This window comes from Pseudophryne corroboree, chromosome 1, assembly GCF_028390025.1.
Source record: "Pseudophryne corroboree isolate aPseCor3 chromosome 1, aPseCor3.hap2, whole genome shotgun sequence".
NCBI lineage: Eukaryota > Metazoa > Chordata > Amphibia > Anura > Myobatrachidae > Pseudophryne > Pseudophryne corroboree.
Window position 1 is genome coordinate 731,907,830 of NC_086444.1, and position 26,207 is coordinate 731,934,036.

The 26,207-nt window shown below is 44.4% G+C and overlaps 1 protein-coding gene and 1 pseudogene across 1 annotated transcript in view; both read left to right on the forward strand.

Moving 5' to 3' along the window:
• LOC135047596 (interleukin-31 receptor subunit alpha-like) overlaps positions 1-26,207 on the forward strand; it is a 172,001-nt gene that overhangs the window by 19,220 nt on the left and 126,574 nt on the right. The window contains exons 3-4 of the mRNA XM_063955467.1: positions 11,691-11,773; positions 15,770-15,974. Of these exons, the coding sequence (XP_063811537.1) occupies positions 11,691-11,773; positions 15,770-15,974 (288 nt within the window). The remainder of the gene's footprint in view (positions 1-11,690; positions 11,774-15,769; positions 15,975-26,207) is intronic.
• Positions 14,159-14,277, forward strand: LOC134933278 (5S ribosomal RNA; annotated as a pseudogene).

The following is a 26,207-nucleotide window of genomic DNA, read 5'->3' on the forward strand; positions in this document are numbered from 1 at the left end:
TTAAAGTGTAATAGCATCACACTGCATTGCTGCATAAGGTTTAAAGTGTAATAGCATCACACTGCATTGCTGCATAAGGTTTAAAGTGTATTCATTGGGTGTGTACGCGCTGTGAGTACTTTGTACCGTCAGCACGGCGTTTGTACGCTAAGTCCGTTCACAGCACGGGACTTTGTACGCTAATAGCGTACAAAGTACGTAGAGTGTGTATTAAGTACAGCGGCCGCAGCGGCTCCATGGTAAAATGTATTAAGGTGTGTTTAAGGTATAGCTTTCATTCCTGCATATAAAACGGCATTGTCAATTGGGGGCTCCTCCGGTTTTCCACATACCGTACTTACTACCTAACAGGTCACAGCAGACTTAATCTATCAGCAAAGGGTGGACAGAAAGTTATCCTACGTATCCTTTTCTTGGTCGATGGATGCACTGAAAACCCTACTTGATTGCTGATTAGATGGAGTCTGGTCTGTATGGTTTGTAGAGATGCTGGTAGAACTCGTAAGGTAAACAGGAAAAAAGCTATTTAAAATCTGTGAAATTTTTTTGGGCGCCAAAAGCGTACACGGCACCCATATTTTGCATACTCTCTCACATTGTTGCAAAACAAGGTTCAAATAAGTCATGTTGTGTTTGATTCAGATTGGATTGCTTATCTGTTAAGTAGGGTTAAAAGTACATTTAAAAGTTGCTGCATAGCATTGATATAGTTTTTATGTTTAACTCAGGCCTAAAATAACTTCAGGGGCTTGTATGATGTGTGATTTCTTTGTGACAAAGGAAGCCGCATGGTCTGTCCTCCATTTTGGACTAACCACATGGCCTGTCCACCATTTTGTGTAACCCTCATGGATGTGGAAGGGGGAGGAGCAGCGGCCATTTTGGGAAGGTCATTTTTCTAAATGGCTGATTTTCACTGCCCAGAATAATCAGCTCTCCTTGGTCACATCAATCTCCATTTATGAGTTACCAATGCATTTATTTAACCCATGCCATAGTCAATTACAAATAGTTTCAGCTGGGCCTAGTGAAAGTTAATAGTAAGATGAATACTTGATGTAAGAATTACATACAGATATAAACAAAGTTTTTTTTTTCTTTTACCTCTAGGATTTAGTTAGAATCTGCTTGCTATAAGATAGCCATTGAAATGCAAATTAACGTGTGTAACTGCTTTTTCTTAGCAATGAAAAACCACTTTTACAGGCAGGCAAACGCACATAGCTTTCATATGCAAATTAGAAGCACTGAATGGGTAAAGGAGTCTCAGGAGACCAGTGAATGGTACATATATATAATTATTATAATTATGTGTATATTTATATCAGTGTATGTTCTGCAAGATAGCTATCCAATCTGAATCATATCATTTAACTTATTGATTATTGCTAGAGTCATTATAGATCTGTGTGAAATAGGATACATTTGTTGCTATATAGGTAAATATTTAGGAAAATTTGAAATAACAGTATTTTAAGGAAGTAAGCGTAAAGACACAAACGCAGTTCTGCATAAAAGTTTATACAGAACAAGTTGTGTCTAGTGGGCAATAGTTAGTATTGCTCACATTTATAGAGCTGTGTGATTAATTGCGGACGCAGGGTTTTGTACACGTGTCTCGGACAAAGTAAGGGACACGCACGGTCGCGTGTTTGCGCAAAGTGCGTAAGAATGCGGGCGCTGAGTACAAATTATACAATAGTGTTGTTTAGTTCAAAGGTGGGATAGTAGACATTTAATACAATAGCACATAACTATCAGATTTCAAAAGCAGGTTACTCTAAATTTAGTTAAAAAAAAACTGTATTACCTCTGGGGTAAAGCTGCCTATCTGAATGAATTTAAATTTTCTGTACAGAAAAATAAAGTGTATTTGAGTGAGCGAATGCAGGAGTGAGTGGATACTGAACCCAAGAACTGAAGTGGTCTAAGCTAGGTGGTCTAGGTGGACACACTGGGTTAGTAGAGGCTCGGTGGCGTAGGGTTCGCAACCCTGCATTATTAACTAGGTGGTCTTAGTGGACAGAGTGGTATCCCATACAACTCTTAGTGGTCTGAAGTGGTCTAGGCTAGGTGGTCTACAGCAATCGTAGGGCATATAGATAACTAGTATCTATAGGCTGTGCTATTGCATCACATGTCCGTTTGTTCTGCACAGCGCAACATGATATTATTGTGTCATATGCACTGTGGAAGAGCATACGCAGACGTGATTGTATAGACAAAGGGGTTTTTCTTTGATAACTTCGTGAAATCTCCCTAGTGGGCTTCACTGGAAAGGGTGAAAGATAGTTATCTAATTTCTCTGTTATTCACACTACAAACAATTCCAGTTGAAAGATACCGAAAAGGAAATTTTCACTACCTCTCTCAGGAAAATATTCCAAACAGAACTTTCACCGAAAGAAATTACGGTGTAAGGTCTGATAGGAGCCCTAAGTTGGGTACATTGCGATCCGCTACCAACAGTGTATCATTGTACTGGCCAGCGTGGGCGAGAGCGTGTGGAAGGCGCTCGGGTATACTACCACTGTCTACTTATATTGAGTATTTTGGTGTTTGTGGGAATTTTTTAAAGTTATTAGAAAAGACCCACAAATATGGGAGCCAGTTGTTCAAGTAAGAGACGTTTAGACAGGGTTCAGGCAGAATTGTAGCCAAAAGGCTCAGCAAGGTTTATCATGTGTGAAAAATATGGTTCACACACAGAAGTTTTATGCAATGAGTGGGTATGTATGACTAACAATGATAGGGAACCATTCTCTAAGGTGAGCAGCTTTGAACCAGAGGTATTACAGAACTTAAGGTTAAAGATATGTCTGATTAAATCCAGAAAACAAAGGATTAGACATAATGATTGTTTAAAATTATGGCAGCAAGAGGGGGATATGCAAAGGGAATTAGCTCGTGCAGCAGGTTCCAAACCTAGCGGGAAAACAATGGCGACCGCACCACCACTACCGTATATTGCGGGGGAGAAGATGGCTACAGTCAATGGTATATCAGTAAAATATAGTAGTATGTAAAAACAATGTATTAACCCTAATTATTTTTTGCAAGATGTATCCTGTTTTTTGAAGTCTTTTCAAGGTTATAGGTCACAAGAGGATGATGGACTTGCTGGCAGATCAGTTCCTGTATTTATTTACAGAGAGAGAGAGACATAAGATGCATTGGAGGGAATGGTAATTGTATCGCTGGCCTGTAACTGTAATTGTATGTAACTGTATGTTTTAACTGCTTACTGTATGAGTTGTAACTATAGGTATACTGTACTTTGTAATATATATATTGAATCTATATCTTTTTTTTTAATAACAAATATATCCAGCCAAATCACAGCTCTCCTCCAAGCAGTCACCTCGCTGCAGGAAACTCAGGTGGGGCCTGTCCAACCAGGTAGAGCAGTAACAATATTCCCCAATGAAAGAACTGGTGAGGTCACAGCTACCGGTAAGTGTGAGACAGTTCATTGCACAGAGACAACAACACCTCACAGTAAACAGATTAGGAACGGAATGGTAGGATTACACCCTGTCTTGGAAATAGTAACCCCCAATGGGGGAACCGATAGTCAGGGAATAATCCTCACCAGGAATAATGCAATGTATTGCCCGTGGCCCAGAGATGAGCTGCGATCAATCATTTCAGAATTCCCCGACCCTCGGAAGCATTTAGCCAGATGTCAGAAATTTTTCAGAGATCTGGGTAATGCGTATGAACCGACAAACAAACACTGGCGGATATTTTTGAAAGCGTGCCTACCTCCTAATATTGACACCCAAAAATGTATCACTGATTGTAGATTAGAGTCGGATAGTCTTATGACTGACAAAACACAATCAGGAGAACTTAGAGCAAATTAACATGCAACTAGAGTTGTATTTCCCCACAACTGTTAAGTGGAGAAAAATTTTCTCCATAAAACAGAGGGAAAATGAAATGACATCTGAATACTTCCATCAGGACCTGCAAATAATAGATAGATACATGGGGGTATCAGATACAGGGAACGATGCGAATTACAGGGAGGTAGCTGTTTCTGTATTAATGGACGGACTCAATCAGATAGTAAGGGACAGGGTACAAACATTTTTTGCCTGATTGGATAGCTTGTCGCAGAGAGTGCGCGATTGAACACCATAAGAATATTGCTAGGCGTAGAGAACTGCAGGAGGAGAGGCTGGGGATTGAAAGTATACAGGCTCTTACACCAGAGTCTCATCAGCCTAAACCCCAAAAACCCTGGTGGTAAGAAAAGACCGAGAAATTGTTACATTTGTAAAAAAAATAAAGGACATTTTGCTAGAGATTGCAAGAGTAGTAGAGCACATAGCCAATATAGACCCCTAGACAGAGAAAACAAGCCACGTTTTTAAACACATAGACGGGATCAAGGGACATATAGTAAGGAGTCACGAGCCATATAGAAAACACAGATTCGGTTAATGGGAAGAATGGAATAAATGCAACTTTACCCTTTTGACAGAACTTACTGGGGTTAGGAGGAGGTCTCTAAACTTCTGCTTCTTTCTCTAGCAGAAGTGACCTCTAATTAATTTAGCAGAAGTTTTGTTAGAGATGGTATACATATAGCGTGCTCCCGCCCAGGAAGTACAAATTATGTTGGATACCCACGAAGACTAAGGTTGCATTTCACTGTTCTAGATACATGTCCATCACAGGTAGAGGAAATTATTTCAAAGATACCGGGTTCCCTATGAATTTAGAATGGACAGGACACTGGATTGATGGCTGGGATAGTCCCAGTAGAGATATAACACACATAGATTATTTTTTTGGGGGGAGCAGACCGAGTAGAGAATCATTCCCCTTAGAGCCCAATCCAGATGTCAAACTTTGTAAAATCTTCTTTGCCTCTACCAACTTATCTGTTACTAAACTCTATGTGATTTGTCTTCAAAGCTTCCTCTTCATCTCTTACGTTCACCGACAGGGTTACAGTTCAGACGCCACAGACCTACTCGGTCTTTCAGAGTTCTGCCCAAATCCAGTATAATTCACCAGCATAGGGACACCAGTATTAACGCAATGTGCCTGGTCATGCACAAAGGGTGGAGAATGAGAATACTGGTGAAGGGATACTGTGCATAGACACCGATATGCATGATGGCGTGACAGCCTGATGGTGAACGCAAACCTGAAAATTTTTCTTTTTATTATTTCCTTTCTCTTTTCACTTTCCACAGATGGTTTACTTTACACAACTGATAATACACAACAGTTAAACACATTGAAATGCAAGATTTATGTTTCCTACAGAAAGGCCGTTGACCCGGAGAGAACTCGTGACAAAGAGCAGAGTTTAGAGAACCTCGTATCACTGGAGTGTCTGTTCCGGGAAGGTTGAGAGGCAGGACTGTTGAAGGGCATCCGAGCACAGATCTAGAACGGTTGTAGTATCATTCTTTTTTTTTTTCACCTCTCCCTGCATTTTCCTGTCTTTTCCCCTTCTTATTTTCCTCCTTTCCCTAAATGAAATGGATCGATCACAAGAGACTGCGTTTCGGGTTCTATTAGTAACTCTGGTTTTGATAAGGACAGTTTGTTTTTGTGAGGGTCCCAGAGAGGTCGAGCAGGGATCTGGAATGGGTTCTGATGGCAAGTATGAATTTGTAGGATCTCAGGATCAGCACATCACTTTAGTAAAGGCTGGCATCAGTAAGCGCTCTGGTAGTCAGGGAGCTCGGAGGCACTGTGAGGGATTATTGTCTGATGAATATTGTATTTGTAGGAATTATGAGAATATAGTTGAGGATGGGTGCATCCAGAGATGTCAGTCCAACCTTAATATCGACATGGACCGTCATCCGTTGAGTGATTACCACTCACTAGTGGGTAAGGTCTTAAACCAGACAGAATGCTGGGTGTGCTCACAGGTACCTCAAGGTCAGAGCAAGTCAGGATTAGTACCGTACCCTTTAGCAATAGATGAGGTACTCGAATTGCGGGGTGGGAGACCGGTGGACAAGAAATTCAATATCTCTAGGCCCCCTAGTTTGAAGCTCCACCAGTATCATGTAGACAGGTCCTTATTGTGTTTTAATATTTCCAATTACCGAAAACCGGGAAATTGGGAAGTGACCTGGAATAACCAGACAATGACCTTTTCATACAGAGCTGATACCCATAGACTCTGAACTTGTACGCCAAATAGCCAACAGTGGGAGGTATTTTCGGTATAGGTATACTCGTGGAAGCAAGACCATGTGGGTTGGAAAAGTATCCCCAGGGTATTGTGCTCATATCATCCAGTCCGATACTTGTACTGAGCAGATGGGAGAACTAGGGATAGGTTTCTTTACTTGGAAAATTTGTAATATGGTGATGTTATATTTTGTCCCCTATGTTCTCCCAGATGATGCCTATTTCATATGTGGGAGGAAGGCGTACAAGTGGCTTGCCCCGAGCTCAGAGGGATTCTGTTATATTGGGAGAGTACTGCCAGAGGTCATAACCATAACCCATGGTAAAATGATGTTTCGTTCACCTGTTTTTCTTTTGTCTCCCCCTCTGCCCAGATACATCCATCCGGAAAAAGACATCAGCCCTACCCAAAATGTTTATGTGAATGTATTTTATTTATATGTCTTATCTTCATCTCTGCAACCTTCAGTTAATAGCACACATAGTCGACAGGTGATATCCACATATACTAGCACTCACTTATGTTTCCCCCTTCATGTATCATCAACTAAATGTGCACCCCATTTGTTGGAACAAGAAGCCGAAAAGAGCTCGGTAGTGTTTGTTGGCCCATTTACAGACCCTTAATATGGGATGAGAAGGATTTAATGCATACTTCGCAATACCTCGAAGCTTATGTAGAACATATACGGCACGATGATACATGCCCCTCAGACATGGATTCATACATACATACTTTTACTATCCCACTAGGTCATACATTTCCCACCTACAACTCTCCTCTGACAACTCCAAGCTTCTGTAGATATTTGGGGTATATGCAATTGCGGTCGAATTCCCGAAAGTGTGGAAAAAGGGGACTTTTTCGCCAAAAAAAAAATTTGACAATGCAATACAGTACTTTTCGTCAAAAGAACGGACTTTTCAAATACGACTTTTTGAAATTCGACATTTGACAAATTCGACATTCGACATTTCTGCAATGGTACAAATGCGGCTTTTCGACAAAAGTATATTCAATTGAAGAATGTAAATTCAACAACAGTGCTTTTTGACAGTAAATTCGTCATTTTCAATCCACCTCACTTTGCTGGCAGAATGTAATAAAAAATGTTAAAAACATGTTTTTTTGTGTTTTTTTTTATTGCTAATGCCATATCTATTTATATTAGAAGGGATTAGGTACTTGGTTTGTCTATTTAGGAGGCACAAGTATTTATATATTTTTTAAAATATTTTTTTTTTTATGGAATGGGTTAAAAACCCGAAAAAAAATTGCGTGGGGTCCCCCCTCCTAAGCATAACCAGCCTCGGGCTCTTTGAGCCGGTCCTGGTTGCCAAAATACAGGAAAAAAATGACAGGGGATCCCCCGTATTTTAGCAACCAGCACCGTGCTCTGCGCCTGTTCCTGGTGCAAAAGATACGGGGGACAAAAAGAGTAGGGGTCCCCCATTTTTTTTGTACCAGCACCGGGCTCCACTAGCTGGACAGATAATGCCACGGCCGAGGGACACTTTTATACCGCTCCCTGCGGCCGTGGCATTAAATACCCAACTAGTCATCCCTGGCCGGGGTACCCTGGAGGAGTGGGGACCCCTTCAATCAAGGGGTCCCCCCCCAGCCACCCAAGGGCCAGGGGTGAAGCCCGAGGCTGTCCCCCCCATCCAAGGGCTGCGGATGGGGAGCCTTGAGTAAAATAAAAGAATATTTTTTGCAGAAGAACTACAAGTCCCAGCAAGCCTCCCCTGCAAGCTGGTACTTGGAGAACCACAAGTACCAGCATGCGTGGGAAAACGGACCCGCTGGTGCCTGTAGTTCTACTGCAAAAAAAATACCCAAATAAAAACAGGACACGCACACCTTGAAAGTACAACTTTATTACATACATGTCGACACACACACATACTTACCTATGTTGACATGACGTTCGGTCCACTTGTCCAAGTAGAATCCATGGGGTGTACCTGAAAATAAAATTATACTCACCTAAATCCAGTGTCCAGTGATATTTGTAATCCACGTACTTGGCAAAATAAAAAACGCATTTACCCGATCCACACGGACTGAAAGGGGTCCCATGTTTACACATGGGACCTCTTTCCTCGAATGTTGACACCCCCTGTGACTCCTGTCACAGAGGGTCCCTTCAGGCAATCAAGGAGCGCCACGTCCTTGCACTCTCCTGATTCCCTATGCGCGTCTGAGCTGGCAGACAGCGCATCGCACAGCACCTCCATTAGTTTCAATTGTGGGAACTTTGCGGTCAGCGGTGGGGTTACCCGCGTTCAGCGGCTGACCGCGGGTGACCTCACCGCTGACCGCAAAGTTCCCACCATTGAAGATAATGGAGGGGGCTGTGCGATGCGCGTCTGACAGCTCCGACGCGCATACAGCCAATCAGGAGAGTGCCACGACGTGGCGCTCCCTGATTGGCTGAAGGGACCTTCTGTGACAGCAGTCACGGGGGTCTCTGCATTCGGGGAAAGGGGTCCCATGTGTAAACATGGGACCCTATTCAGTCCGTGTGGATCGGGTAAATGCGTTTTTTTGTTTTGTCAAGTACGTGGATTACAAATATCACAGGACACTGGATTTAGGTGAGTATTAAGTTTATTTTCAGGTACCCCGGATTCGTCAACATTGGAGATGTGGCAGTCGGCGTGTCAACATAGGTAAGTATGTATGTGTCGGCATGTGTGAAATAAAGTTGTATTTTCACGGTGTGCGTGTCCTGTTTTTTTTGGGTATTTTATTTGCAGAAGAACTACAGGTACCAGTGGGCCCGTTTCCCCCCTGCATGCTGGTACTTGTGGTTCTCCAAGTACCAGCTTGCGGGTAAGGCTTGCTGGGACTTGTAGTTCTTCTGAAAAAAACAATATTCTTTCATTTTTACACATGGCAATCACCCCCCATCCGCAGCCCTTGGATGGGGGGGACAGCCTCGGGCTTCACCCCTGGCCCTTGGGTGGCTGGGGGGGACCCCTTGAGAGCCCGGTGCTGGTTGTTAAAATACGGGGGATCCCCTGTCATTTTTATCCCCGTATTTTGGCAACCAGGACCGGCTCAAAGAGCCCGAGGCTGGTTATGCTTAGGAGGGGGGACCCCACGCAATTTTTTTTTTGTTTTTTTACCGTTTTTTGTACCATCTGAAAAGTCGATTCAAAATCCGTCAATTGGTCCATTTTTCGACAGCGGGACTGTCGAATCTGTGTTTTATTGAATATGTCGAATTCCGGCACCCGCCGGCCAGAATTCGACGGTCGAAATTGTGTCGAATTTAAAAACGGCCGAAAAATTGCAGCAATTCGCCCGGAATTACATATACCCCATTGTGTAGATATTTTTCTGTTTTTATTGATTAGATAGTGGCAGTTATTGGTTACTGCCAAAGGGTGGACTGTCAAAGTCGAAAAATATTGCAGTACACACATCATGTACAAACTACACATAGATGGCCTCCTTGCGCGTACTTGCTCTGCTGTGCGTGCGCATATTCGCAATTTGCGTATGGTCGCTCCCGCATTCCTGCACATTAGCGTGTGGTATGAGTATTTACGGTAGAGTTTGTGAACGCATGGAAGGCTATCAAAATACATTACATATTTAATCCAAATAGTGCACAATGTACACATAGTCTCCTTGCACCACATCAGAAATTAACATCAGTTTAAATGATAACAGAACAAAGGGATTCACCTTTACAGGATAGGAGGGGACAGAACAAGGTTACAAGGTGGTGTTTGGTATCCAGCTGTAGGGTATTTTAAGGGAAACATTCCGGTGTTGGTTTGAGGAAGATCGCATGTTCCTGCGGATAGTTATGTGCAGGAGCAGAATATAGATATAAACTGTATTTATTGTACATTATGTATGCGGCGGGAATCCAGAGGAGACCACCCACAAGAGCAGTGAAAATAGACATCGCCCACCTATTCAAACAGACCTATGACCTCTCCTGTACTGTAAATGACCATCCCTGTGTCCAATGGACAAAGAGATTACAGTATCCATTGTGTTATGTTTTGGATGAAGTGAATAAAGAGAGCCTGCAGCAGGCCTGGTCAGACACAAGACTCACCAAGTTATCTATCAGATGACCGAGGACCGGCCGGGTTGCGCAAGCTTGTCCACTCACGTATGTACCATAGACTGTAGCCATTTACTCTCTTATATTGTATTGTATTGTTTGTATTGTAACCCCCTTTCAGCAATAATACGCTGCATAAGGTTTAAAGTGTAATAGCATCACACTGCATTGCTGCATAAGGTTTAAAGTGTATTCATTGGGTGTGTACGCTCTGTGAGTACTTTGTACCGTCAGTGCAGCGTTTGTACGCTAAGTCCGTACACAGCACGGGACTTTGTACGCTAATAGCGTACAAAGTACGTAGAGTGTCTATTAAGTACAGCGGCCGCAGCGGCTCCATGGTAAAATGTATTAAGGTGTGTTTAAGGTATAGCTTTCATTCCTGCATATAAAACGGCATTGTCATCAGTATTCACTTAGGGATGCTATTTATGCTCTCTGTCACTGTGTCTTAGCAAAATGACGTTAATGTTGTTATTGGTTACAGAGATAAGTTGTGACTTCCACAAATTAAATAATACAATATAGTGAACTCTGCATAGCTGAATCTACATGTAGGAAAAACAACCTCATCACTGTAACCCGGTCCCAGTGGTTCCTAAATTAAGTGCCGTAGCACCCTTGGGCGGCTCGGGACACTTGCAGGGGTGCCCTGGATTGGTGCTCCAGAACCAATTAAAATTATTTATGGTCAATGTAATAGGCAAAATCAGTGCTTTTGACTTCCAGTCCTAATTCATGTGGATCCTGTGCACGAATCCTGTCCACCAGCATATAACTGAGGATGACATATAATGCAATATATTTAATATTTTTTCCTGAATTTCTCGATAAGAAACTTTTGGCCTAGGGGTGCCGTGAAAAACATTTTGATATTCTAGGGCACCTTGATTCAAAAAAATGATTGGGAACCATTGCTGTAACCAGTAATAGAGCTAAGGTTTTCATTTGTAGGTGACACCTGTTTACAATGTGACCACTAAGTGGTTGGCTGTGTCACAGTGTGTAACCTATTGGGCCCCTGTGAGCTTTATAGACTACTCTGCTCTCCAGTGCTAATACCTATTTCATACTGAGCCACTGATCCAGGATATTGCTGGGGCAACCCGGGTCCTGGCTTCTATGAAAGTGTCAACCCAGGTTCACGCTACAGCAACCCGGGTAAGCTGAAGCGTGAAAGGTGCAGTTATTTGACCTGGTGTGACATGCAGGGCAGACAAGTGCAGAGTGAAAGCAACGGCCCAGGAATAAGCCTGGTCCAACATGTGGTGAGAAAGAGGTTTGAACAGCTGTGACACTGCTTGAAACCGTATTCACTGTACCCAGATAGGACCCTGCATTTAGGTGTGAAAGTGGTATTACAGATGATACTGATGGGTAATCATCATATATGAGTATAATACTTGCGTATAAAATCATTTAACTTTTTTTCAGATATTGGATATACATTGGAGGCAAGTTATGTTCCAGGAAAATTAGACAACACTGGGAGCAGAAGCATCAATTTGACGTGGAAGGTATATGGCTTTAATACCGTAGCACTAATTACAAAAGTAGTTGCATGCTTACCCCATCTACAGTTCATCTGGTCTTACCTACATGAGGCCACTTTCACAATTTTTTACAGGTCCACTTTAAGTTTCCATTCTGCCCTCATATAGTAGGGCACCTTCACTCCCTATATTTCCCCCCCATCCACTTCCCGCCCCAGAACATGTGTCATGTGTCTCAATGAGGGGGCTAAGTTGGGAGCAGCCAGGTAGCCGGGCACCAGACGCATCCAAAGGATGTGCCATTGAGTGCCTTTACAGGATGTAGGGTGCCACTACAGTCACAACTTCTCTCCCCAGTGCACGGTGATGCATTGAACACAGCTCCCCAGCTGCCCACAGCGGATCCCCACCCAGGACTCCCGTCCCCACTTCGATCCTTAATATATAGCGGCAACGGGGATTTGTTGGTCCGGCCTCACATGTGTCAATAGGAAGGCTCAAGTACAGGATATCTGTGTTGATTCAAACACCGAACACTCGCGGTATGGTGCAAACTCTAACTATAATCCTATAATTTGTCTATTTACCCAATTTATCCCGGATTATTACCGGGCTAACCACATGTATCTTTTATATAATCTAAGGGAACACAATACTAGGTGGGATTAGGATCTTATACAGATTCCTGCACTGTCAGCAATCAGATTTTAAGACTTCTACTGTATTCGGATACCCTTATGATTATTCTACAGCATGCTGCTAACCTAATTCCTGACGTCAGCCTCTAGTTCTAAATTCTATATACAGATGGGTCCATGTTTATCCTGACCTTTAATAGGATTAACTGAGACTGGGCAGTCGGACTTAATCACCTACTGTAATGACTTAATCCCCTGCTGTATTGTTCTCTGTATTGTATTGCAGCTGAGAACAACAGATGAAGGCCTTATGTTCATAAACCATGTTGTGCCTAGGCACAGCAAATGAGCTAAGATAACCGTGGACCCATCTGTACCACTGAATTCTGAGATTTGTACATCATAGCTCTGTATTTTGGGATCATATGATTATATCAGTACGCAGACAGCTGCTAACTCAATTTTTGACACTAGTTACTAGTGACAGCTGCTAATCCAATTTCGGACACTAGCTTTTTGTTTCAAGTTGTATATACAGATGGAGCCTCGCTCATCTTGGCTTCTCTGCTGCGCCTAGGCACATCATGGTTTATTAGCATAAACCATTCATCTATTGTTCTCAGCTGCAATACAATACAGAGAGAACAATACATCAGGTGATTAGGTCATTACAGCAGGGGATTAAGTCTGACTGCCCTGGCTCAATTAATCCTATTAATGGGCAAGATAAAGATGGCTCCATCTCTATCATTGGATTCTGATACGTGTATAAAATAGCACAGTATATTGGGATCCACATGATTATATTACAGCACACAGACAGCTGCTAATCCAATTTTTTATGTGGGCAACTGGTTTCAAAGTTCATATATCACTGTGCAGCAGCTGCTATATGATACCCTCGGACAGGATTTGTTATATATTTGTTATACATGCCCTTATTTAACAATTGATATTCTGACATCACTTAATGCCTCGAGATGGTACATCCTTGATGTTGGGTCAAATTGAATAATCTTTATGTGATATCCTTGGACAGGATTTGCCATATACAATTGATTTGCTATATATGTCCTGATTTAACAATTGACATTCTGACATCATTTAATGTCTTGAGCCACACAAGCCACCGTGCTACATCCTTGATGTTGGATTTATATTCTGACACCATTTAATGTCTCAGGTCATATAGGCTACTATGTCACATCTTGGATGTTGGGATTATTATGTTGGGATATTGGATAATTTACGCAGTAGTTGACACTCTATGCATCTTGACAGTGTTGACTTTATGCAATTTTCTGATGTTTCAAGCCGTGTAGATCACCGTGCTACATTAAAACACTGGGTTGTCATAAATGTTACTACATAAATTGATACATCATACAATAACCTTTTTGGATACAATACTCTGTCAGTGAAGTTCCATCCAGGTTGACAACTTGGATGGTATCCCTGATTTTTTTTCTTTACTTTTCTGAGTATGATACATGGCAATATAACAGCCCTGTTTTTGACCAAAATTTTTTTTCCTTACCCCCTCTTTCTTTTCATGCACTCTCTCATCCATAATCGAGGGTTGCCCTCTGCAATGCTCATTATAGCAACAGAGGCACCCACTTGGACAGCAGAAGTGTAACACTTATCTTACTTACTTTTATTATTGTCTTTATACTCCTCTTAACTTTCAGTAATTTCTCCTTTATTCCAAATACACTCTCTCATCCAATTTGGGTAATGTTGCACACGCAATAAACTTCCCCCCAAAAAATTCTACAGTTATACCACACTGGACATGCCAGATCTCATCTGATCTTGGAAGCCAAGCAGTGTTGGGCTGGGTCAGTACCAAAAAGGGTGACCCTCTGGGAATACCTGGTACTGTAGTACTGGGGGTAAGTAACCTATATACTTACCCAGGAAAGCAGAAGTGTACTGTACTTCCTTCATAACCAGATTATTTTGGCGCATACGCGCTCTCATTACCCATTCAATGGCAACAGACGGGCAAAAGCAGAAGTGACTGGTTCTTATCATTATCTTCTACTATCCTTTGGAATATGGGTGCGGTACCACTGAATGGATACTCAGTTGGTTACCCCATAGATTCTTTTGAGTCATAAAGCCCAATTTCTGTTCTTCTCCAATACGCATACAATATCTTTATTACTTTAGATAAGGGAACAGAAAAATAACAATTTTTGCTCTGATAAAAGTCTCTTCGTTATTGTTACTCACGTTTGACATAGACAGTGCCCACTAGGACGCTGAATAATTAAATTGAATAGAAGTGAGCAATTTATTTAATACGGTTTTAGTCCATTCATTTTTGTATTTGTGTATTTTACAAACTTTCGTCTGTATACCTCTAATAAAAGTTAAGTTTGAACAAATATAGTTTCACTTACCCACTATGACACTTACCATATAACAATCTATATACTTACCTTATTATGTAAAAAGTGTGCCCAGAGATACTAAACAGTCTTATTGCGTCTTTGCAAAACCCCACAAAACAGTCATAACACAAGACAGAAAATAATTCAACTGAAGCAGCAACAGTGCCAACTACTTGGCATTGTGCCTTGGGTGGGAACACAAGTTGTACGCCCTTACAGCTATATGCTAATGAACATGGGAAGAGATAGGGCTAATTTTATGTGTTATGTACTATGTATTAGGCATAGGTTATAGTTAAATTACCTATATCTGGATAAACCCCAATTTCCATTTACTGAAGATAATAGTTTCCATACATTTATATTGTATCTGAAAGATTAGGCTTACATTATAGTCACAGTATACCAAACCTACAAATATACCTGTATACATAGAATTGAAATAAGAATATTCACACTGCTGTATAATAATGTTTGCAGAGGACTAAGCAGCAGATGTACTAAAGCCTTGGACAGTGGAGAGAAATAAAGTACCAGCCAATTAGCTCCTAACTGTCATGTTGCAGGTTGTGTGTGAAAAAATGAGACGTGCTTATAAGTTGGTACCGTTTCTCTCCACTTTAACACTATCCAAGGATTAGTACATCTGCCCCTATATTGCCAGAGATACCAGGATTTGCTGCCATACACTACTTGGAGATGCCAGTCATCCCAAAGCATATATTGCCTAATACCATCACATTACTTCATTTTGTACAATGTACCATCATAGTGACCCAATGAGACCACTGTATAATACAGTCCCCATCCTCTAGTGTCTAGTGCACAATATAGAAACCATTTGTCTAGCTGATGTAGAGTCCAAATCCTATTGCTTGATGATGAACATTTGCAATAATACATGTATAATCTACATATATTAACTGTCATAGTTAATATTTACACTAATTCATAAATGCTTTTACACAATTTCATATTTCCAGCCGAGTACGGAAGAGCAAGGTGATATGAAGTATGACATCAGTCTTACCTTACTGTCATGCCCTGATGTAACCGTACACAATCAGACAAAAAGGAATTGGTTTCATTCAAGCATATCTGGAGCATCTTACAGTGTAACTGTTACAGCTTCTAATCAAGCTGAAAAGGCAACTACATGGTCATCAGTAATTGAAGGTGATTGGACAGGTATGTATATTGTGTGTAATTTGTTTACAAAAATGCATATATATTTAAAAATAAAATAAGATTTTACTTACCGATAAATCTATTTCTCGTAGTCCGTAGTGGATGCTGGGACTCCGTAAGGACCATGGGGAATAGCGGCTCCGCAGGAGACAGGGCACAAGAATAAAAGCTTTAGGATCAGGTGGTGTGCACTGGCTCCTCCCCCTATGACCCTCCTCCAAGCCTCAGTTAGGATACTGTGCCCGGACGAGCGTACATAATAAGGAAGGATATTGAATCCCGGGTAAGACTCATACCAGCCACACCAATCACACCGTACAACTCGTGATCTGAACCCAGTTAACAGTATGATAACAACGAAGGAGCCTCTGAAAAGATGGCTCACAACAACAATAACCCGATTTAGTTAACAATAACTATGTACAAGTAATGCAGACAATCCGCACTGGGACGGGCGCCCAGCATCCACTACGGACTACGAGAAATAGATTTATCGGTAAGTAAAATCTTATTTTCTCTGACGTCCTAGTGGATGCTGGGACTCCGTAAGGACCATGGGGATTATACCAAAGCTCCCAAACGGGCGGGAGAGTGCGGATGACTCTGCAGCACCGAATGAGAGAACTCCAGGTCCTCCTTAGCCAGGGTATCAAATTTGTAGAATTTAGCAAACGTGTTTGCCCCTGACCAAGTAGCTGCTCGGCAAAGTTGTAAAGCCGAGACCCCTCGGGCAGCCGCCCAAGATGAGCCCACTTTCCTTGTGGAATGGGCTTTTACAGATTTTGGCTGTGGCAGGCCTGCCACAGAATGTGCAAGCTGAATTGTACTACAAATCCAACGAGCAATAGTCTGCTTAGAAGCAGGAGCACCCAGCTTGTTGGGTGCATACAGGATAAACAGCGAGTCAGACTTTCTGACTCCAGCCGTCCTGGAAACATATATTTTCAGGGCCCTGACAACGTCAAGTAACTTGGAGTCCTCCAAGTCCCTAGTAGCCGCAGGCACCACAATAGGTTGGTTCATGTGATAAGCAGAAACCACCTTAGGGAGAAATTGAGGACGAGTCCTCAATTCTGCCCTGTCAGAATGAAAAATTAAGTAAGGGCTTTTATATGATAAAGCCGCCAATTCTGACACACGCCTGGCTGAAGCCAGGGCTAACAGCATCGTCACCTTCCATGTGAGATATTTTAAGTCCACAGTGGTGAGTGGTTCAAACCAATGTGACTTAAGGAACCTCAAAACAACATTGAGATCCCAAGGTGCCACTGGAGGCACAAAAGGAGGTTGTATATGCAGTACCCCTTTTACAAATGTCTGAACTTCAGGTACTGAAGCCAGTTCTTTCTGGAAGAAAATCGACAGGGCCGAAATTTGAACCTTAATGGACCCTAATTTTAGGCCCATAGACAGTCCTGTTTGCAGGAAATGGAGGAAACGACCCAGTTGAAATTCCTCTGTAGGGGCCTTCTTGGCCTCACACCACGCAACATATTTTCGCCAAATGCGGTGATAATGTTTTGCGGTTACATCCTTCCTGGCTTTGACCAGGGTAGGGATGACTTCATCTGGAATGCCTTTTTCCTTCAGGATCCGGCGTTCAACCGCCATGCCGTCAAACGCAGCCGCGGTAAGTCTTGGAACAGACAAGGCCCCTGCTGGAGCAGGTCCTTTCTTAGAGGTAGAGGCCACGGGTCTTCCGTGAGCATCTCCTGAAGTTCCGGGTACCAAGTCCTTCTTGGCCAATCCGGAACCACGAGTATCGTTCTTACTCCTCTCCTTCTTATGATTCTCAGTACTTTTGGCATGAGAGGCAGAGGAGGGAACACATACACTGACTGGTACACCCACGGTGTCACCAGAGCGTCCACCGCTATTGCCTGAGGGTCCCTTGACCTGGCGCAATATCTGTCTAGTTTTTTGTTTAGACGTGACGCCATCATGTCCACCTTTGGTTTTTCCCAACGGTTTACAATCAGGTGGAAGACTTCTGGGTGAAGTCCCCACTCTCCCGGGTGAAGGTCGTGTCTGCTGAGGAAGTCTGCTTCCCAGTTGTCCACTCCCGGAATGAACACTGCTGACAGAGCTATCACATGATTTTCCGCCCAGCGAAGAATCCTTGCAGCCTCTGCCATTGCCCTCCTGCTTCTCGTGCCGCCCTGTCTGTTTACGTGGGCGACTGACGTGATGTTGTCCGATTGGATCAATACCGCCTGACCCTGAAGCAGGGGTTTCGCTTGACTTAGGGCATTGTAAATGGCCCGTAGTTCCAGAATGTTTATATGAAGAGATGTTTCCATGCTTGACCACAAGCCCTGGAAGTTTTTTCCCTGTGTGACTGCTCCCCAGCCTCTCAGGCTTGCATCCGTGGTCACCAGGATCCAATCCTGAATGCCGAATCTGCGGCCCTCTAGAAGATGAGCACTCTGCAACCACCACAGGAGAGACACCCTTGTCTTTGGTGACAGGGTTATCCGCTGCTGCATCTGAAGATGCGAACCGGACCATTTGTCCAGTAGATCCCACTGAAACGTTCTTGCATGGAATCTTCCGAATGGAATTGCTTCGTAAGAAGCCACCATTTTTCCCAGGACCCTCGTGCACTGATGCACTGACACCTGGGCTGGTTTTAGGAGGTTCCTGACTAGCTCGGATAACTCCTTGGCCTTCTCCTCCGGGAGAAAAACCTTCTTCTGGACTGTGTCCAGAATCATTCCTAGGAACTGAAGACGTGTCGTTGGAATCAGCTGCGATTTTGGAATATTTAGGATCCACCCGTGCTGACGTAACACTATCTGAGAGTGCTACTCCGACTTCTAACTGTTCCCTGGACCTTGCCCTTATCAGGAGATCGTCCAAGTAAGGGATAATTAATACGCCTTTTCTTCGAAGAAGAATCATCATTTCGGCCATTACCTTGGTAAAGACCCGAGGTGCCGTGGACAACCCAAACGGCAGCGTCTGAAACTGATAATGACAGTCTTGTACTACAAACCTGAGATACCCTTGGTGAGAAGGGTAGATTGGGACGTGGAGATAAGCATCTTTGATGTCCAGAGACACCATATAGTCCCCTTCTTCCAGGTTCGCTATCACCGCTCTGAGTGATTCCATCTTGAATTTGAACCTTTTTATGTAAGTGTTCAAGGATTTCAGATTTAAAATTGGTCTCACCGAGCCGCCCGGCTTCGGTACCACAAACAGCGTGGAATAATACCCCTTTCCTTGTTGTAGGAGGGGTACCTTGATTATCACCTGCTGGGAATACAGCTTGTGAATGGCTTCCAGAACTGCCTCCCTGTCGGAGGGAGACTTTGGCAGAGCAGACTTCAGGAACCGGCGAGGGGGAAACGCCTCGAATTCCAGTTTGTACCCCTGCGATACTACCTGTAGAATCCAGGGATCCACTTGCGAGTGAGCCCACTGCGCGTTGAAATTCTTGAGACGGGCCCCCACCAAGTCTGAGTCTGCTTGTAAAGCCCCAGCGTCATGCTGAAGGCTTGGCAGAAGCAGGGGAAGGCATCTGATCCTGGGAAGCGGCTGCATGATGCAGTCTTTTTCCCCTTCCTCTGCCCCGGGGCAGAAAGGAATGGCCTTTTGCTCGCTTGTATTTATGGGAACGAAAGGACTGAGTTTGAAAAGACGGTGTCTTTTTCTGTTGATGTGAAGTGACCTGGGGTAAGAAGGTGGACTTTCCAGCCGTTGCCGTGGCCACCAGGTCCGAAAGACCAGCCCCAAATAACTCCTCCCCTTTATACGGCAATACTTCCATATGTCGTTTGGAATCCGCATCCCCTGACCACTGACGCGTCCATAACGTTCTTCTGGCAGAGATGGACATAGCACTTACTCTTGATGCCAGGGTGCAAATATCCCTCTGTGCATCACGCATATATAGTAATGCATCCTTCAAATGCTCTATAGTTAACAATATATTGTCCCTATCCAGGGTATCAATATTTTCAGTCAGGGAATCCGACAACGCGACTCCAGCACTGCACATCCAGGCTGAAGCGATTGCTGGTCGCAGTATAACACCAGTATGTGTGTATATACTTTTTAGGATATTTTCCAGCCTTCTATCAGCTGGTTCTTTGAGGGTGGCCGTATCAGGAGACGGTAACGCTACTTGTTTAGATAAACGTGTGAGCGCCTTATCTACCCTAGGGGGTGTTTCCCAACGTGTCCTAACCTCTGATGGGAAAGGATATAGTGCTAATAATTTATTAGAAATTAGCAGTTTTTTGTCGGGAGAAACCCACGCTTTATCACATACCTCATTCAATTCATCTGACTCAGGAAAAACTATTGGTAGTTTTTTCACCCCCCACATAATAACCTTCTTAGTGGTATTTGTAGTGTCAGAAATGTGCAATGCTTCCTTCATTGCCGTGATCATGTAACGTGTGGCCCTACTGGACATTACGTTCGACTCATCACCGTCGACACTAGACTCAGTATCTGTGTCTGGGTCTGTGTCGACCCACTGAGGTAACGGGCGTTTTAGGGCCCCTGACGGTGTCTGAGACGCCTGGACAGGCACTAATTGATTTGCCGGCTGTCTCATGTCGTCAACAGTTTTTTGCAAAGTGTTGACATTATCACTTAATTGTTTGAACACGATCATCCAGTCAGGTGTCGACTCCCTAGGGGGTGACATCACTAACGCAGGCAATTGCTCCGCCTCCACATCATTTTCCTCCTCATACATGTCGACACACACGTACCGACACACAGCACACACACCGGGAATGCTCTGATAGAGGACAGGACCCCACGAGCCCTTTGGAGAGACAGAGGGAGAGTCTGCCAGCACACACCCAGCGCTATATATATATACAGGGATAACCTTATATAAGTGTTATTCCCTTATAGCTGCTGTTTATATTGTCATTTGCTGCCAATAGTGCCCCCCCTTCTCTTTTTTACCCTGATTCTGAAGCAGGACTGCAGGGGAGAGTCAGGGAGCCGTCCTTCCAGCGGAACTGTGAGGGAAAATGGCGCTTGTGTGCTGAGGAGATAGGCTCCGCCCCTTCACGACGTCCTTATCTCCCGCTCTTTTGTGTAAAAATGGCAGGGGTTAAAATACATCCATATAGCCCAGGAGCTATATGTGATGTATTCTTTTGCCACCTAAGGTATTATCATTTATATTGCGTCTCAGGGCGCTCCCCCCCAAGCGCCCTGCACCCTCAGTGACCGGAGTGTGAAGTGTGCTGAGAGCAATGGCGCACAGCTGCGGTGCTGTGCGCTACCTTAGTCTGAAGACAGGATTGTCTTCTGCCGCCGATTTCACCGGACCTCTTCGTCTCTTCTGGCTCTGTAAGGGGGACGGCGGCGCGGCTCCGGTGACCCATCCAGGCTGTACCTGTGATCGTCCCTCTGGAGCTAATGTCCAGTAGCCTAAGAAGCCCAATCCACTCTGCACGCAGGTGAGTTCGCTTCTTCTCCCCTTAGTCCCACGATGCAGTGAGCCTGTTGCCAGCAGGACTCACTGAAAATAAAAAACCTAAATTAAACTTTTATTCTAAGCAGCTCAGGAGAGCCACCTAGCCTGCACCCTTCTCGTTCGGGCACAAAAATCTAACTGAGGCTTGGAGGAGGGTCATAGGGGGAGGAGCCAGTGCACACCACCTGATCCTAAAGCTTTTATTCTTGTGCCCTGTCTCCTGCGGAGCCGCTATTCCCCATGGTCCTTACGGAGTCCCAGCATCCACTAGGACGTCAGAGAAATAAATCTTATGCTCTGCAGTAATTTTCAACATCAATCATTGTAGACTTGCTAATAAATGAAATATTACACTGCTGCCTACCACCATATTTTAACAGTGTATTTACTGATTGTTCTGAGGGAAGGAATAATTAAACCTAATGGGCAGTGTGATGTATTATGAATTAATCTATCTTTCATTATTTTATGTCTTTTTTACTAAATTGAAGTTCCATGGCAGATTAGAATATGTGAGACTGTAGTGCAAGATGACGGGTCTGTAAGTGTACACTTATCTGTAATTTAATTTCAAATTTGCAAGGATTTGCTGTAATAAAAGTAGGAAGACATTCTTGCTATTTATTTAACATCTGATAACCCCAAATCCATACTTTTCAGGTGCTGCTCTTTGTATTGTATTGGTTTTTGGTAACTGGGATGCTCGATGTACTTTTTGAATGCCACACAGATTCTGTCTGTAATGTATGGCAATACCAGGCTCTCAGCACATCTTTGAGGTGATCATTTGTACTGATTGGCAAATTCAAATTGCAGCTATTTCTACTGATGTTTTCTTGTTGCTGAATCCAACCATAAACTAGGAATGTGCGCCGGGCCATTTTTGCTGGATTTGGATTTGGTTCTGATTCGCCAGCCAGCTTTGGATTTGGATTTGCCAAACCACCGTGCCTGGCTTCGGATTTGAATTTGGATTTTTTTCAAAAATTGACAAAAAAGCTAAAATCACTTAATCTGGGCCCTTTTTTTTGTTCCTAGAGTATTATTAACCTTAATAACATTAATTGCCAGTAATTTCCACTTAATTTTAACCACCTCACAGCTCACAATATTATTTTCACCAATATTGCCCAAAGGCTGGCTGGCTAAACTGTGGTATACAGTGTGGGTTGGATACAGTCTGGGTCGGATACAGTACGGAATATATTACTGGTTGGATACAGTGTGGAATACAGTGCAGGTTGAATACAGTTTGGGTTTGATACAGTGCAGGATACAATTCGGGTCAGATACAGTGTGGGTTGGATACAGTTCAGGTCAGATACAGAGTGGGTTAGATACACTGCGGGTGAGATACAGTGCAGGGCATGATACTGGTTGGATACAGTGTGGGATAGAGAGTGGGTCGGAAAACAGTGCAGATTGGACACAGTGTGGGTTGGATACAGTGCGGTATACAATGCAGGTCGGACAGAGTGTGGGTTGTGCACTGTGTGGATCGGATGCTGTGCTGGATACATTGCTGATGGGACACAGTGCGACTCAGACACAGTTTGGGTTAGATACAGTGCGTGTCAGATTCAGAGTGAGTTGGATACAGTGCGGGTCAGATACAGTGCGGGATATATATTACTGGTTGGATACAGTGTGGGATACAGCGCAGGTCGAAAACAGTGCAGGTTGGGCACAGTGTGGGATACAATGCGGGTCGGATACAGTGTGGGTTGTATACAGTGTGGGTCGGATACAGTGCTGGACAGTGGCATGCGGTGAGGTCAGTGGCTGGTGAGGCACTGCAGCCATAATGTCTGTTGAGTCCCGCCGATTACTCCTACCACTGCCGAGCCAATGCCCACTACTGCTGCTGCCCCATTTTGGGAGGGTACTGTGCTCGGCACTTGCAGGCAGGGGGTGGATCGGCCTGGCGGTGTGACAAGACGGCAGCCGGTCCCGTTGTTTGATCTGGGGCTGCCCGACAGCTACCAACCCCCCTACCTGGGCCGGCTGCCACAAGCGTAAGTCACCCACCGCCGCTCCCGCTAGAGTATACAGCAGCGTCACATCAGGGAGAGTACTGCCTCCCCTGCCTGCACTCCCTGGTGCTGGATAAATTGGTGGGATACAGTGCGGGACACCACCGTCACTGCCAACTGCGGTGTCGGCAGTGATGGGGGTGTCCTCATTGCAGAGTTGCTGGTGGTGTTGGTACTGCTGGCTGTGTCGGCAGTGCAGGGGTGCCAGGGGTATCCTTACTGCAGGGGTGTTGGCAATGCTGGCAGTGTCCTCAGTGTGGGGTTGCCGGTGATGTCCGTACTGCTGGGGTGCTGGCAGTGATCGTGGTGTTCTCAGTGTGGGGGTGCCGGCAGTGTCCTCAGTGCGGAGTTGCTGGCGGAGTTGGTACTGATGGCTGTGTTGGCAGTGTGGGGATGCCAGAGGTGTCCTCACTGTAGAGGTGTCGGCAGTGTTGGCAGTGTCCTCTGTGCGGAGTTGCCAGTGGTGTCCGTACTGCTGGGATGCTGGACGTGTCAGCAGTGATGGTGGTGTCCTCAGTGCCGGGGTGCCGGCAGTGTCCTCTCTGCGGAGTTGCTGACGGAGTTGGTACTGCTGGCTGTGTCGGCAGTGTAGGGGGTGTTGGCAGCATCGGCGTCAAAAGCCCCATTGACTTTTGAAATTGGTGCCTAAGCCAAAACTCATCTGTTCGGCTCGGGCCGGGCATGAGGCAGCCTGGGCAGATCCGAGCACTGGGCTCAACTGCCCGGATAGAGGTTCGGAGTGGTTTGGATTTCTTAAAATCCGAACCGCTCATCTCTACTTTAAACATATTAGGGGGCCAAAACCCTTACTAGCCGTGTCAAACTGGGGCATGAAGGGGCCCACCAGAGTTAAGCAGTCGTAGGGGCCCATGTCTAAGACTAGCCACCACAAGGGGTGTGGCAAGCCACTAGAAGGCTTGGCTGACCATTAGAGCACATAGTCTGGGTATATACTGTGTGCCTCCTGAGCCATTTAGCTCACCGTACGTCCCTGTTATATATATGTAAACATTCAAAATAGTAAATGTGTGTAAGCAGTAAGAAATAGCAAGTAATTGTGCACCTTGGTGAAGACTTAGGCGGTAATTCAGATCTGATCGCTAGGCAGTGATTTTTGCAGCCCTGCAATCAGATAGTCGCCGCCTGCAGGGGGAGTGTATTTTCGCTATGCAAGTGTGTGATCGCATGTGTAACAGAGCTGTACAAACAGATTTTGTGCAGTCACTGCACAGTCCAGGACTTACTCAGCCGCTGCGATCACATCAGGCTGATCAGGGCCAGATTTGACGTCAGACACCCTCCTTCAAACGCTTGGTCCCGCCTGCATTTTTCCTGACACTCCCTGAAAACGCTCAGTCGTCACCCACAAACGCCTTCTTCCTGTCAATCTTCTTGCGAACGCCCATGCAAATGGATCCTTCGCACAAACCTGTCGCTGACCGGCGATCCCCGTTGTGGCGATCCATCACGCCTGCGCATTGCGTTGCATACGCATGTGCAGTACAGACATGATTGCCCGCTGTGCGAAAATGCACAGCAGCGCTCAGGTCTGAATTACCCCCAAATTGCGCTGCAGGTGGAGCACAATGTAACATGTTCAGAGAGATTCAGGGGCATATTTATTAACCTTTTTTTTTTACTAAAATAATGTGAAAAGGGTGTTTTCACACCCTTTTCACATTATTTTAGTTTCACTTGAATGTATTAAAGGGCTTTTGGAGCAGTTTTCATGAAAAACTGCTCCAAACACTTTAATTCTATTATTATTATTTTTTAGTAACCACATTGCATTTCCCATACATATAATATGATATGCAGTCCAGCAGAATTAAAAATAAACTTGTTAAAAAAATGCCAAAGTGAACCCTGTGATAGCTTCAGCTGGTGTGATCACAGAGGTGCGGGGACCTGGTTCTGGTGATCAGCTAAAGCAGTTCACTGTGTAGTAATAATAATAATAATAATAATAATAATAATTTTTTATATACTAACATTCCCTAGTGATCAGTCCTCCAGTGCTCTCCTCCTGCTCCGGTCATTGAATCTCCAGCTCTTGCACTGTGACACAGATCATCTGACGCTGTAAACCGGCGCATGAGCAGCACACACTCGGGGTATTTTTCACAAAAAATACCATTATAGTGCTGCGTAGAGGCATCGCAGGGACACAGCTTACCTGCAAGCTCTGTCCCTGCATGCGATTATTCATACATCCATGCAATGTAATCAATAATCGCAATGCGGATTGGGTCGATTTTTCAGCATTTGTGAGCTACAGTACATGCAAAAGCAGCCAATATTTACCACACATGCAAAGAAAGTAAGTATTTGCACACATAGGCGTTCACAGGAGCCGACACAGGGTGCCATTCTGGGGCTTCCCCCTTCTGCTGCATTATGGCCTATCCCCCCCCCCCCTCCCCCATCCCCACCCTCCAGGGCATAGACTGCATACCTGGGTGGCCCAGGTGAGCAGTCTGTGTCCCAGAGCAAGGGGTGGAGGAGGTAGTCCTTTACCCAGCGGAGGGGGGAATGTCCAGAGTTGCACACCTTTTACTTTATTCCCAACTCAGAATCCGTCCTTTTGTTCCAACAGCTTTGCACATACTGAAGTCAGTATGTGCAGGGCCGTACTAACAATGGGGCTGGTGGAGCTGCAGCTCCAGGCGCCCAATCAAAATAGGCCCACTGCTCACAGGATTTGTGCAGCTAGAGACAGAATTTTTTCCTCCAAATTATGGCTGCCTGAGA